Source organism: Pseudorca crassidens, chromosome 2 (genome assembly GCF_039906515.1).
Source record: "Pseudorca crassidens isolate mPseCra1 chromosome 2, mPseCra1.hap1, whole genome shotgun sequence".
In the NCBI taxonomy this organism is placed as follows: Eukaryota; Metazoa; Chordata; class Mammalia; order Artiodactyla; family Delphinidae; genus Pseudorca; species Pseudorca crassidens.
The window spans coordinates 26,470,750-26,486,735 of record NC_090297.1 but is presented as its reverse complement, the minus strand read 5'-3'; the positions used below and the strand labels follow the sequence as shown (position 1 = coordinate 26,486,735).

Genomic DNA, 15,986 nt, shown 5'->3' with positions numbered 1-15,986 from the left:
AGAATTGTTCAATAAGTGTTCTTCTGTGACCTGTTTTTTTCACTCAAAATTAAGCTTTTGAAATTCATGCAGATGCATGTGACTAGATTTAGTTCATTTTTCAATGCCGTCTAGTATTCCATTGAGTGAAAATAGTGATTTATCTAGTCTACTCTTAATAGGCATTCAAGTTATTTTATTTCAAACAGTCTGAGCATTGCTGTACATTCCTTCTTGTGGACAAGAGTTTCTCTAGGGTACATGCCTGTGTGGAATTGTGAGGTTGTGAGTATTCACATATTCAGTTTTACTAGGTAATGCCAAACTGATCGCACGAAGTAGTTATAACAGTTTACACTCTTCCTAGCAACAGAGGTAGAGCTTCTGTTGCACTACATCCTTGCAAACGCTGGGCTTTATTGGATTTTTAAATTTTTGCCAACCTGGTGGATAGCATTTCACTTTTATGATGAAGATGAGGATTAGCATCCTTTCATATCTTCATTATCTATTCATTATCATTAAAGAATAAGTATGTTTTATTGCTTCCTGCTCTGTGAACTGCCTGCTCCCCATACAGCTTTCTTCCCCCAAGAAGAGATAACAAACAAGTAAGTAGACAAATAAAATCTTTGCAACTTGTAACATGTGCTATGAAAGAAACAAGTAAGATTGCAAATGAAAAGGCAGAGGATCTACTTCATGTAGAATAATTGGGGAAAATGTGTCTTAAGAGTTGGTATTTGAGACTAGAACTGAAGAAAAAGAAGGAGGCCGACTTGCAAAGAGCAGGGATTGGGAATGGGATGGGGGAAAGAATGTTTGCCTTTTTATAGCCAAACATTAGCCCTAAATAAATTTCCTTTCATATGAGAACCAAAAAGAAGAAAAATACCTTAAGGAGACTTATGGCAATATTCTACAGTATTTTTTTTTAGTGACAAAATAGGATTAGAATTGCAGAGAAAAATGCCCTTGGAAACTTATAGTTTAGGAAATAGAAGGAAATTTTGGGAAGCATCTGCTTCCAGCGTGAGAGTCTAGGTAACATGGACTCCAAATAAGAGCTATCTGGCTGAGAGATTAATAAAAGGGGAAATCATACCCCACCTGATAGGATGCAGTGAGAAGGACCCAGCATCACTTCTGTAATCGTCCCATCAAAGATGTACAACCTGAATCTAATCATGAGGAATCAGACAAACCTAAATTGAGGGTAATGTATGTAATACAGTGTTACATACTAGAAATTAACTGCATATAATTTTCAAAAGTGTAAAAGTCAGGAAGGTCAAGGAAGGACTTTAGAACTGTTGCAGACTAAAGGAGACTAAGAAACATGACAACGAAATGCAACGTATGGTTCTGAACTGGATGCGTTTGCTATTAAAGACTTTATTGAGACAAGTGGTAAAACTTGGATGACTTAAGCAAATGAGCCCTGCCCACTAGTTAGCATGTTAACACATAATGGAGTCAAAGCTGTATCAGTGCCTCACCCCCCAGGGGAACAAGGGAGATGGAGACAAAAGGAAACAGGAGTCCTGAATGGCCCCCTGCCCTAGAGTTCTGCAGCAATAACATGGTAGATGCAGTGTGTGTTTGGGGGTGGGGAGGGGAGGGGAGTTATCTGTAAAATATCAAAAGTCATACACCAAAATGCTAGCAATGGCTGTGCCCAGGTGGTGGGACTTGGGGAATTTTGTTTTATTGCTTTTCAGTACTCCACCAGCTTTCTGCATTGAGCAGAAATTTGTAATTTTTTTAAAGTTAATTTTAAAGATGTAATGGGAAATCACCCGATCACACTAATAACCACAAACTGTAAAGTGTCCTCACGGTGTTTAGGTGGAGATTTCTTTTATTGATTTTTTTTCTGGGAAAGTTAAGTGTGTCCTAGAAGGTTCTAGAAGGTATGTTTTAAAGGTAAGCACGAGGCTGAGAATGGAAGGAATCAAACTTTTTTAAGCTCTATAAAGGAAAACATTGAGAATTGGCTAAATAAACATTTAATGCTTGTACAAGTCAAAAGAGTGTCATAAATAGATGGGAGCAAATGATAAATTGGGGAATAATAGGCAAAGATCAATCTTAAATATATTGTACATAGAGTTTTTCAAATTTATAGGAAAAATAGAGGCAAAGGACATGAATAGAGTTAAAAAGAAAAATGTGAGAGGGAGGGAGACACAGAGGGAAGAGATATGGGAACATATGTATATGTATAACTGATTCACTTTTTTATAAAGCAGAAACTAACACACCATCGTAAAGCAATTATACTCCAATAAAGATGTTAAAAAAAAAAAGAAAAGAAAAATGCAGAGTCTAGTAACATATGAAAAAAATATTTAGCCTAACTGGTTGTCAAATGCCAATAAAAGAAAAGAAGTGGTACTCTGTTTGCTGTCTATCAAGTTGACAAAGATTAAAATTGATGACTGTTTCCCCTGATGGCTCTAAGTTCTGTGAGGCAAGGACTGTGTCTCTTTACTCTTGCATCATCCACACCTAACACAGTGCCTGACCCAGGGCAAACCCCCAATAGATAATCATTAAAAGGATCAGATGAAAGAAGAATGAAAGCACCCAGGGTTGGAGAAACTGTCGTTCTGTGGACAGTATCTGTTGGAGCAAATTTCCTAGAAAGAAAAATGGAAGTATGTATCAAACACAGGCCTGGTCCTCCCTGGTTTATGTTAAATCAAGATTAAACCTGTCTGGTTCCCCCAAGAGGGCTTCATAAAGCTATGTGTCACTCAATATGACGTGTTTCAGTGGACACATCTGTAGAAAAAATTAAAGTTAAATCCTCAAAACATAATACGACATTTTAAATAAAACTACATGAAGGAGGAGTCTTAAGTTACATTCCAGATACGATTGGTAAAATGTCAGAATGCCACATGAACATTTGGAACAGGTGTTTCAGGTGCCACTGGCTCTGAGGTTATCCCAGAGTGATGATGTTCACTGTGAAGCGTCCACCACCCAGCGCTGTCCCAAACACGTTCTCGCCGTGCCTTTCGTATTTAGCCTTTGTTTCTGCCTAAGGTTTCTGTCTCAAGCTGAAAAGTCTGCAGTGTTCATGGTGCAATATGCAATGCATAGAACTGCTGTTTTGTTACAAATGTACTAATCACTGGGTGATCATGAAGTGATGCTGTAAGTATTCACCTTCTAGCATAGTGGTTTGTTGCATATATATAGGTATTTTGTAGTTTTCAGTACTTTTTGGGTCTTGGGTTATGCATTATAATTTTTCCCCATTTAAAGTAATGGGAAGTAGGCTCCTAGTAGCATCTTGACACAGAATGTCTGATTTCCAGCAAATGGATTTTTGATGTTCAGTGAGAGATGCCTGTAGTTTAAAAAAGTCATACACTCGGGCTTCTGTGGTGGCGCAGTGGTTGAGAGTCCACCTGCCGATGCAGGGGACACGGGTTCGTGCCCCGGTCCGGGAGGATCCCACATACCGTGGAGCCGCTGGGCCAGTGAGCCATGGCCGCTGAGCCTGCGCGTCCGGAGTCTGTGCTCCGCAATGGGAGAGGCCACAACAGTGAGAGGCCCGCGTACCGCAAAAAAAAAAAAAAGTCATACACTCTAATCATTCCTAGTTTTATAAAAAGAAAAAACTTCATAAAAGATGCATATATAGAAGGATGTTCATCACAGTTTCATTTTAAATTGCAAAACTTTGGAAATCTAAATGGTTAACAATAGAGTATCTGTTAAATAAATTTTAGTAGATTATATGATTAAATCCTATGAAGTCATTTCAATCATACTTTTGAAGGAATGTGATGACATGGGAAAATTCTTGCAATATAATAGTAAGTGCACAAGGACCAACACAAAGTATGTCACATGGTGGAAATTTTGTAAAAGAAAAATCTATGTGCAGAAAATATACACCCTAAGAATTTACAGTAAAGGGTTAACAGTGGTTATCTCTGAGAAGGCAATGGATGAGTTTAATTTTCCTCTTACTCTTCTCATAGAAAATCTCAGGTTTTCTTTAATGATAATGTGTTACATTTGTAAATTTTTTTAAAAATGCTACTTCAAAAAACATAGCAAGGGTTGAAGTGACTTGGGAAATAATAACAGCAACAGCAGCGGAAACAGCAGCTAACACATCCAGCACTCAACCACGTACCAGATAATGAAAGAAAGCCAAGTTATGAGCCCACCCTGAACTTTGCCTCGGTAACACCCTCCCCACACAGGCCAGTCTCTTCCCAGACGGATGGCTTCTGATTTAGAAAATCCACTGAAGCCAGAGTGTTTAGCCAAAGGTCAGAAGAGAAACAAGCTGTCTTTGCTGGTCCCCCATGTAAGCCACACACAGCATTTAGATGCTGAGTAGTGGAAAGAATATGGGATTTGAGAGCAGCCAGACCTGGATTCAAATCCTGTCTGTGCCACTTACTTCCTGTGTGAACTTAGAGAGGTAACTGAAGCTTTCTGAATCTTAGCTTCCTCATAAGTAGAGTGGGAACATCTCTCAGGGGGATCAGCTATTGTGAGAATTCAAGGTGACAGCATGTGAAAATGCTTGGCGTATAGTAGGTGTTCAGTAAATGCTTCTCTCCCCTCCCTTCAGCGCTAGGCACCATCACTGCCTTCTTAGATCCTCTCCTTTATTGTTACTCTTGATATATGGTTCCTGGTTTTTGCATCAAAAGCAAAAAAAAAAAACAGATGGCAGCAGATAAGCAAAATAGTGCTTTGCTAATCTTGCCCTGTGTACAGATAAGTACTCGTTAATATCTGCTGTGTGGATAGATGAGTGAGAACGTGAAGCACTGAACAAATGAATGACCACGTGCCCCAAGAATGATGCTCTTACACCGACTTGTCTGCTTTTGTCTTTTCAGCTTATCCGCTCACCAAATGCCCTCCTCCCACCATCCTCCCCAATGCTGAAGTCGTCACAGAGAATGAAGAATTCAACATAGGTTAGACCTCCCAAACCAGCAAGGATGGGGCTGGCGAGGAGGGGCCGGGGAGGGGTGGGGCCTGGCCCGTGGGGCTTATCTCTGCCTCCTGTCCTTGGAGAGAAACAATAGGCCCAGTGCAAGACGGTTGATATTCTGTCAACTGAGTTTCACCCAAAATACAATCACTTTTGTTTTTAGCCATACATAGCCAGAGGAGCTAGGAAAGCAGTTTTCTTCCATGATTCAGGTCAGGATGTGTTGAGAAATAAGTCCATGCAAGACACTGTAAAAAGTTCCTAGAATGTGCAACGCTGTTAGGCTCAGCAAGGCTGAGCTGTGAGAGGGGAGCCATAGTCATCTGGGTCATTTGACTGGAGTTGAGCTAGTAATTTAGTCTGAACAGAGCACAACCCGCCACTGATCGTCTTGCCTGGAAGTAGGTTCAAGCTACTAAGGGGTGCCAGTCAGCCCTGCCCAGACTTCTCCAGGGAATCCCCACACTGGTCTCTCCTTGACAGGTGACATCGTACGCTACAGGTGCCTCCCTGGCTTTACCTTAGTTGGGAATGAAATCCTGACCTGCAAACTTGGAACTTACCTGCAGTTTGAAGGGCCGCCCCCAATATGTGAAGGTAATCACACCGAGCCATGCCTTGGAGTTCCTCCAAAACATCTCCCCTGTTTTCCTTCTCTCTATATATTCCCAGTCCCTGCCCATGAAGCAAGAAGTCACTTGGTAAATGTTTGAATGAGTGAGTGAACAAGTGCTCTAGATGGGTTCTCTGCTCTGCTCCTAGGTCCGGGGCTGTGATTTGACTGTAGTGGCCACATTTATTTCTGTCTCCCTTTTTTCTAACTGACATTCCCTGGAAATGGCAGGAGGTTGTGGGACCTTGGTGGGAGTTGGGACTCACACACCAACCTTGCCTTACTGGCGTGCAGGTGCGTCCAAAACCCTATGTGCTGAACTAGGCAACCGAGAAACCACAGTTGTCGTCGATCCAGTGTGATGCCTTGATGAAAATGAATGTGCTTCACCAAGTTATCCCAACTAAGACCAGAAACAATTCTTTCCACTCACAAGGCATCTAACCTGGGGCAAGATACCTAACTGTGCTATGCCTCAGTTTTCTCATCTGTAAAATAAGGATAATGATATTACTTATGCCATGGGCTTGTTATGAGGAATTAAATGGGTCAGTAATGTAAAGCACTTTGGAAGACTATGCCTGGCACATAGTAACTGTTCAATGTGGGCTATTATTATTGTTATTAGTTTTACTACTGCTTCTAGTGCTGTTGCTACCAACAGATATTTAGTAGCCTATGGAGAAACAGGTCAGCTTCTCCTCCATCTCTAGGAAATCAAGAGTAGGGAGAATCTGCATTATGGATTATTGATGAGGAAGAGAGGGGCTACAAGCCCCAGAATTAGGCTGCTGATACACTGAGAAATACAGTATTTATTTCAGTTGAGCTGACCCACCCACATACCAAATGACCAGTCCCCAATAAAAGTGAACTTTCACCTTCCTCTGCTCCAGAATCTCCTTAATCTGCTCCAGCCCAAGTTTCTCATCATCTCTGGCTCCGTTTCTATGTCTACGTGGCTCCAGTCTTCCTGGCTTCACTCCCCATTCTCAGCCTTGTGCTTTCCTCTGGGACTTGGTGTCATACTTGGGCTTCCCAAGGTGTGACCCTTCATAGTCTTTTCTATAATAGCTTGATCGGGATATAATTCATATACCATGCAACTCATCCGCTTGAAGTGTATATTTCAGTGGTTTTTAGTATATTCAGAGTTTTGCAGCCATTATCACAATCAATTTTAAAACATTTTAATCACCCCCAAAAGAAATCCTGTAACCTTTAGCAGTCAGTTCCCATTTCTTTCCAGCCCCCTCAATTCTAGGCAACCACCAAACTACCTTCTGTCTCTATGAATTTGCCTATCCTGGGTATTTCATATAAATAGAATCCTATGATGTGTGGTTTTTTGTGACTTCTTTCACATAGCACAATGTTTTATAGGTTCATTCATGTTGTAGCATGTATCAGCACTTCATTGCTTTTTGTTGAAAATAATATTCCATTGTACCTATAGCACATTTTGTTTATCCACTTATCATTGATGGACACTTGAGTTGTTTCTACTTCTAGCTATTATGAACAATGCTGCTATGAGCATTCATGCACAAGTTATTGGATGAAACATATGTTTTCATTTCTTTTAGGTATGTATCTAAGAGTGGAATTGCTGGGTCATATGGTAACTCTATATTTAAACTTTTGAGGAACTGCCAGAGTATTCTCCACAGCAGCTGAACCATTTTCTATTCCCACCAGCAGTGTATGAGGGTTTCAATCTTTCCACATCCTCTCTGTTATTATTAACTGTCTTTTTAATTATAGCCATCCTAGTGTGTATAATGGGTATCTCATTGTTGTTTTGATTTGTATCTTCCTGATGGCTAAGATGTTGAGCATTTTTTCATGTGCTTATTGTTGATTTGCATGAAGAAATGTCTATTTGGATCCTTTGCCCATCTTTAAGTTATTTATCTGTTTAATTATTGAGTTGTAGGAGTTTTTTTATATATATTCTAGATAAAAGTCCTTTATCAGATGTGTGATTTTCAAAAATTTTTCGCATTTTATGGGTTGTCTTTTCACTTTCTTGATGGTGTTCTCAGAAGCACAAAAGTTTTTAATTTTGATGATGTCCAATTTATATATATATTTTTGGTGCTTGTGCTTTTGGTGTCATAGCTGAGAAACTATTGCCTAATCCAAGGTCAGGAAGATTTACATCTATGTTTTCCTCTAAGAGTTTATAATTTTAGCTCTTACATTTAGGACTGTATCTATTTTGAGTTAATTTTTATATATAGTGTGAGGTAGGGGTCCAACTTCATTATTTTGCATATGGATATCCAGTGGTCCTGGCATCACTTACTGGAAAGATTGTCACTTACTGGAAAGACCCATTAAATTGTTTTGGTACCCTGTTGAAATCTATTGACTATAAATTTGGGGTTTTATTTCTTGATCCTCAATTCTATTTTCTTCATCTATAAGTCTATCCTTAGCCAGTACCACACTATCTTGATTACTGTAGCTTGGTCATATGTTTTGAAATCAGGAAGTGTGAGTCCTCCAGCTTTGTTCTTCTTTTTCAAGATTATTTTGGATATGCTGGATCTGCTGAATTTCCATATGAATTTTAGGATCAACTTATCAATATCTACAAAGAAACCAGCTGGCATTTTTGTAGAGATTGAGTTGAATCCATAGACCAGTCTGGGTCTCACTGCCATCTTAACAATATTAGGTCTTCCAATCCATGAATATAGGAAGTTTTTCCATTCATAACCTCTTCAGTGTACAACTTTCTTTTACATTTTGGCTTTTTCTTCTCTTTTCTGCTTCAGCTAATGCCTTGTCCAATGATGTCCTAGTCTCCTATGACAAAGATCAGACATTTTTCTATCAGCTCAGAAGCTTGCTACAGCAACGTAGAAAATTTGGTGAAATTCAAACCTAAAAACATCACAGTGCAATTATAGAACATCAAGGATAAAGATAAAATGTTAAAACCATCATGGAGAAAAGATAAATCAGACTTATAGCATTATTGCATCAACAATAATACCTATCAAAAGATAAAATGCAGCAGGAAAAATAATTGTAAGCTGAACTTCTAAACCCAGCCAAATTATCAATTAAGAGTGAGAATGAATTAATGAAATCTTCAGACACACAAGGACTAAGTTACTATCTTACTAAAAGCATAATTAAAGGATACACTTCAGTGCATTAGTCAGGATAGGATAGGCATATGCTGCAATAACAAGCAATCCCCACATCTCAGTGGCTTAACATAACAAAAGTTTATATCTTCTTCAGGCAAAACTTTCTGTAGTCCAGGTAACTCTATAGAGCTGATAGCTCAGTGATCCAGGCTGCTTCAATCTTGTGCTGCCATCTGAAAACTAGGCCCCTGCCTCCATCCTCCATTGCAGCAGAGGAAGAAAGAGAATGGACATTCACATAAGGGCTTTTCACTTCCTCAGCCCCAAAGTGACACACATTATTCTACTCACATCTAACTGGCCAGAAATAGGCACATGGATGGAAAGTGAAGTTTTTTATATGCTCAGGAAATAAAAGAAAGTCTGGTACTGGTAAACACCAGAAATATCTACCACATTCAGCAAGAAAAAGATGAATACAGGTAGAATGATTCAGATACAAAAATTAACAATAAGCTAAGAAATCAGTAAAATATGGTAGTAAATCTAAAATATATTGACTAGAAAATAAAATATCTGAAGACAATTTGAGAAATAAATGACATTGGAGAACCTATTTTAAAGAAAGAAAAAGAGCTGAGGACCCTTTGAGGAAAGCCATAGATATTGATTAACCATGTACATTATTAAAAATATATACCTTTAAATACAATGTTTAAATTTCTGCATAGTTTTCTTAAATTATGTATGTCCATAGTATGTGTAAGTTCTAAATTCATAACCAAAAATAAAGAGAATAAAGTAAATTTGGTTAATCAAATGGGAAACATTGAAGGAGAAAAATATATTTTAAGTCATGGTAAACAGAAAATACAAAATGAGGTAGCAAAACTAAGTGCAAGGGCTTCCCTGGTGGCACAATGGTTAAGAATCTGCCCACCAATGACGAGGACACGGGTTTGAGCCCTAGGTCCAGGAAGATCCCACATGCCGCAGAGCAACTAAACTCGTGCACCACAACTACTGAGCCTGCGCTCTAGAGCCTACGAGCCACAACTACTAAAGCCACACGCCACAACTACTGAAGCCCGTGTGCCTAAAGCCCATGCTCCACAACAAGAGGAGCCACCGCAATGAGAAGCCCGCGCACTGCAACAAAGAGTAGCCCCTGCTCACCACAACTAGAGAAAGCCCATGCACAGCAATGATGACAATGTTTAATAAATTTATTTATTTAAACAAAAAACCATGTGCAAATATATGTGCAACCGTGATAAATATAATTGAATCCAACTGCTAATTAAAGGTCAGAGATTTTCAGATTGGTTAAATTTTAAAAGTCTAATTATAAGCTTTCCATGAACTTAGAATTGAATATATTCATTTGCCTCTCTAAGGTCATAGCTAGAAAGGTGTCACTCATCCCTGGTATGAAGCAAAATGTTAAAAAAAAAATAGATAGCAAGAACTAACCTCTAAAATCTGGTGTAGCAAAGCTAATAACAGACTAAATAGAATTTAAGGCAGAAAGCATTAAAAGACATAAAGAGGGATATTTCATGCTGGTAAACATAATCTACCAAGAATATATAATAGTCATAAACTTCTGTGCACCTAAGAATAGTATTGAAATGTATAAAGGGAAAATTCATAGAATTACAGGGAGACAGGGACAAATTCACAATTACAGTGGTAGACGTCAACACATCTCTTTCAATGACAGACCAAGAATAAGTAGTTAACATAAAATATTTGCAAAATATAGTTATATTACTGAACTTTTGTTGCAAAAACACCATGCCAAAATTTAGAGGCTTTAAACAGTAATTATTTATTTTCTACAAAAGTTGTACTTTAAATATAAGTACCAGATAGATTGCAAGGGAAAGAAGAGAAAAAGATATGCCATACAAATGGTAAACATAAGAAACATAAAGAAATTTCAAATAATACTGCAATCAAGGAGTATTACCAAAAATAGAGATATTTAGAAATGACAAATAAGCTAACTACATTAAAAAAGATATACAAGTGTATATGCAGATGATAAAAGAGATTCAAAACACATGAAGGAAAAATCAACAGAACTGAATGTAAAAAGTAAAGACAAACTACAGAATAAGAGAAGATATTCAGAGTATGTATATTTTTTAAAAGGCCCTGTACCTAGACTATGTAAAGAACTTTTACAACTCAGTAATAAAATAATCCAATGAAAATATGTACAAGAGACTTGAACACTTTGTAAAATAAGGTATGAATGGCCAATAAGTATATGAAAACATGCTCAACATCATTAGTCATAAGGCAAATGCAAATTAAACCATAATGAAATATTACTATGCACCCCCTAGAATAGCTTAAATTTAAGACTAACCATACAAAGTGTTAAAAAGGATGTGGAACAAATAGAATTTTCATATATTGCTGGTTGGGATGTAAAAATCATACAATCACTTTGGAAAACCGATTGGAAGTTTCTTTTAAAGATAAATTCCCCTACACTATCACCTGACAATTCTACTCCTAGTTATTTATCAAAGAGAAACGAAAACCCATATGCATAAAAAGACTGTTATATGAATTTTGTAATAATCCCAAACTGGAAACAACCCAAATGTTCATCACTAGGAGAATAAATAAGCAAATTGTCCTATGATTGCTACAGAATAATAAAAACAAAGGAAATAGTGATACATTAAACAGCATGAGTTGACTCTTACAAAAATTATGTTTAGCAAAAGAAACCAGACACAAAAATAATGCATATATGATTCCAACTACATGAAGCTCTGGTACGCAAAACTAATGCTTATAGAAATAGCATCATTGCTTTCCTGGAGCATTGGGGCAGGTCATACTGATTGCAAAGGGGCATAAGAGAATTTTCTGGGGCAACAGAAATAATCTATATCCTGACTGTGGTAGTGGTCACACAGATATATACATTAGCCAAAACTCATTAAATTGTGTACCTAAAATATGTGCATTTTATTGTACATAAATTATATCTCTAAGTTTTTGAATTTTAAAAAGAAATTCATGAGTTATAAGCAGAAAAACAGGCTTGCTGGTAAAGTAAAAAGAAGTACCTGAAATAAAGAGTAGCAAAATAATCAAACCATTAGGTAAGTTAAACAAAGGGAAAAAGCAGGAGCTTACAAAAATAAAAAAGGAAGAGTGGAATATAACGGTTGAACCAAGGAAATTTTTAAATTATGAGACTATTTTGAACGTATCTATGCCAAAAAATTAATGATATGAATGAATTTCTAGGAAGCTATAATTTAATAAAATTGACCCCAGTAGAGAGAGAAAGTTTATACTTTTTCAATATTCTCTTTAAAAAGGTGGGGAGAATGGTTTCAGAGGAAGCCCCACCAAAAACATCGAGACTAGATGGTTTCACGGAAGAATACTACTAAATCTTCAAAGGCCAGATATCTCAAGCATAGGAAAAACAAAAAACAAAAAAACTTGTAAACACTAATGCCTAAATCTGATAACGTTGCACACAAAAAGGCAAACCTATGGACCCATCTCATTTGAGAGAGCATGCCCTGTTTCCCCCTCATGGAGGCAGATTCAAGTAGAAGGTAAAAAGCTTGAAAGAGACCTGCTACTAGAAGGAGCAGACCATAAGGCCTGGGGAACTTAATTATCACCACACCTCAGTGACCTGTGCTGGCTGTCAGGTTAGTGAAATCTGGAACATTTCAAAAGCCAGGCTGGTTTCCTCCTTAGAAGCCATTCTTATATAATTCCAATGTTGCTTCTCCATTTCTTCTAAGTCCCACACTGACCATCTTCCTTAGGGTGATATGTTTATCTTTAGATATCTTTTCCTTTAATCAAATTATAATTGACTTACAATATTACATTAGTTTCAGGTACACAGCATAGTGGTTTGATCTTTTTATAGATTATGCACCATACAGTTATTATAATATTATTGACTATATTCCCCATGCTGTATATCACATCCCTGGGCCTTCTCTATTTCCTGACTGGCAGTCTGTAACTCTTAATCACCTTCAGCTCTTTTCCCAACTCCCCATCCCTCTGTTCTCTGGCAACCACCACTTTGTTCTCTGTATTTCTTAAGTCTGTTTCTGTTTTGTTATATTTGTTAGTTTGTTTTGCTTTTCAGATTTCATATGTAAGTGAAATCATACAGTATTTTTCTTTAACTGTCTGATTTATTTCACTTAGCATAATACCATCCAGGTCCATCCATGTTGTTGCAATTGGCAAGATTTCATTCTTTTTTATGGCTGAGTAATATTCCATTGTGTATATATACCACTTCTTCTTTATCCATTCACCTATCAATGGACACTAAGGTTGCTTCTATATCTTGGTTATTGTAAGTAATGCTGCAATGAACATTGGGATGCATATGTCTTTTCGAATTAGTGTTTTCATTTTCTTCAGCTAAATACCCAGGAGTGGAATTCCTGGATCATATGGTAGTTTTATTTTTAATTTTTTGAGGGAACTCCATGCTGTTTTCCATAGTGGCTGCACCAATTTACATTCTCACCAACAGTGCACAAGGGTTCCCTTTTGTTCACATCCTCACCAACACTTGTTGTTTCTTGTCTTTTTGATGATTGCCATCGTGACAAGTGTGAGGTGGTATCTCACTGTGGTTTTGGTTTGCATTTCTCTAATAATTAGTGATGTTGAGCATCTTTTCATGTGCCTATTGGCCATCTGTATGTCTTCTTTGGAAAAATGTCTGTTCAGGTCCTCTGCCCATTTTTAACCAGATTGTTTGTTTTTTCTGATATTAAGTTGTATGAGTACTTTACATATTTTGGATATTAACCCCTTATCAGGTATATCATTTGTAAATATCTTCACCCATTCAGTACGTTGCCCTTTCATTTTCTTTTAACATCTTTATTGGATTATAGTTGCTTTACAATGTTGAGTTAGTTTCTGGTATACGACAAACTGAATCAGCTATATGTATACATGTATCCCCATATTCCATCCCTCTTGCATCTCCCTCCCACACTCCCTATCCCACCCCTCTAAGTGGTCACAAAGCAACAAGCTGATCTCCCTGTGCGATGCAGCTAATTCCCACTAGCTATCTATTTTAGATTTGGTAATGTACATATGTCAATGCTACTCTCTCAGTTCATCCCAGCTTACCATTGCCCTTCCACTTGTCCACAGTCCATTCTCTATGTCTGCATCTTTATTCCTGTCCTACTGCTAGGTTTGTCAGAACCATTTTTTTTTTAGATTCCATATATATGTGTTAGCATACAGTATTTGTTTTCTCTTTCTGACTTACTTCACTTTGTATGACAGACTCTAGGTCCATCCACCTCACTACAAATAACTCAATTTCATTTCTTTTTATGGCTGAGTAATATTACATTGTATATATGTGCCACATCTTCTTTATCCATTCATCTGTCGATGGACACTTAGGTTGCTTCCATGTTCCGGCTGTTTTAAAGAGTGCTGCAATGAACATTGGGGTACATGACTCTTTTTGAATTATGGTTTTCTCAGGGTATATACCCAATAGTGGGATTGCTGGGTCATATGGTACTTCTATTTTTAGTTTCTTAAGGAACCTCCATACTGTTCTCCATAGTGGCTGTATCAATTTACATTTCCACCAACAGTGCAAGAGGGTTCCCGTTTCTCCACACCCTCTCCAGCATTTATTGTTTGTAAATGTTTTGATGATGACCATTCTGACCGGTGTGAGGTGATACCTCACTGTAGTTTTGATTTGCATTTCTCTGATGATTAGCAACGTTGAGCATCCTTTCATGTGTTTGTTTGCAATCTGTATACCATCTTTGAAGAAATGTCTGTTTAGACTTTTGGACTGGGTTGTTTCTTTTTTTGATATTGAGCTACATGAGCTGCTTGTATATTTTGGAGATTAATCCTTTGTCATTGCTTCGTTTGCAAATATTTTCTCCCATTCTGAGGGTTGTCTTTTCGTCTTCTTTATCGGTTCCTTTGCTGTGCAAAAGTTTTTAAGTTTCATTAGGTCCCATTTGTTTATTTTTGTTTTTATTTCCATTTCTCTAGGAGGTAGATCAAAAAGGATCTTGCTGTGATTTATGTCATAGAGTGTTCTGCCTTTGTTTTCCTCTTAAGAGTTTTATAGTGTCTGGACTTACATTTAGGTCTTTAATCCATTTGGAGTTTATTTTTGTGTATGGTGTTAAGGAGTGTTCTAATTTCTTTCTTTTACAAGTAGCTGTCCAGTTTTCCCAGAACCACTTATTGAAGAGGCTGTCTTTTCTCCATTGTATATTCTTGCCTCCTTTATCAAACATAAGGTGACCATATGTGCATGGGTTTATCTCTGGGCTCTCTCTCCTTTTCCATTGATCTATATTTCTGTTTTTGTGCCAGTACCATACTGTCTTGATTACTGTAGCTTTGTAGTATAGTCTGAAGTCAGGGAGCCTGATTCCTACAGCTCTGTTTTTCTTTCTCAAGATTGCTTTGGCTATTTGGAGTCTTTTGTGTTTCCATACAAATTGTGAAATTTTTTGTTCTAGTCCTGTGAAAAATGCCAGTGGTAGTTTGACAGGGATTGCATTTAATCTGTAGATTGCTTTGGGTAGTAGAGTCATTTTCACAATGTTGATTTTTCCAATCCAAGAACATGGTATATCTCTCCATCTGTTTGTATCATCTTTAATTTCTTTCATCAGTGTCTTATAGTTTTCTGCATACAGGTCTTTTGTCTCCTTAGGTAGGTTTATTCCTAGGTATCTTATTCTTTTTGTTGCAGTGGCAAATGGGAGTTTTTCTTTAATTTCTCTTTCAGATTTTTCATTGTTAGTGTTTAGGAATGCAAAAGATTTCTGTGCGTTAATTTTGTATACTGCTACTTTACCAAATTCATTGATTAGCTCTAGTAGTTTTCTGGCAGCATCTTTAGGATTCTCTATGTATAGTATCATGTCATCTGCAAAATCTGACAGTTTTATGTCTTCTTTTCCGATTTGGATTCCTTTTATTTCTTTTTCCTTGCTGACTGCTGTGGCTAAAAAACTTCCAAAACTATATTGAATAATAGCTGTGAGAGTGGGCAACATTGTCTTTTTCCTGATCTTAGAAAAAATGGTTTCAGTTTTTCACCATTGAGAACAATGTTGGCTCTGGGTTTGTCATATATGGCCTTTATTATGTTGAGGTAGGTTCTCTCTATGCCCGCTTTCTGGAGAGTTTTTATCATAAATGCGTGTTGAATTTTGTCAAAAGCTTTTTCTGCATCTATTGAGATGATCATTTGGTTTTTAACCTTCAATTTGTTAATATG

The 15,986-nt window shown here is 37.4% G+C and overlaps 1 protein-coding gene across 3 annotated transcripts in view; it reads left to right on the top strand.

Moving 5' to 3' along the window:
* CSMD2 (CUB and Sushi multiple domains 2) overlaps positions 1-15,986 on the top strand; it is a 668,701-nt gene that overhangs the window by 567,086 nt on the left and 85,629 nt on the right. For all 3 annotated transcript variants that reach the window (XM_067725393.1, XM_067725392.1, XM_067725391.1), the window contains 2 exons: positions 4,860-4,940; positions 5,441-5,554. In XM_067725393.1, coding sequence (XP_067581494.1) covers positions 4,860-4,940; positions 5,441-5,554 — 195 coding nt within the window. The remainder of the gene's footprint in view (positions 1-4,859; positions 4,941-5,440; positions 5,555-15,986) is intronic.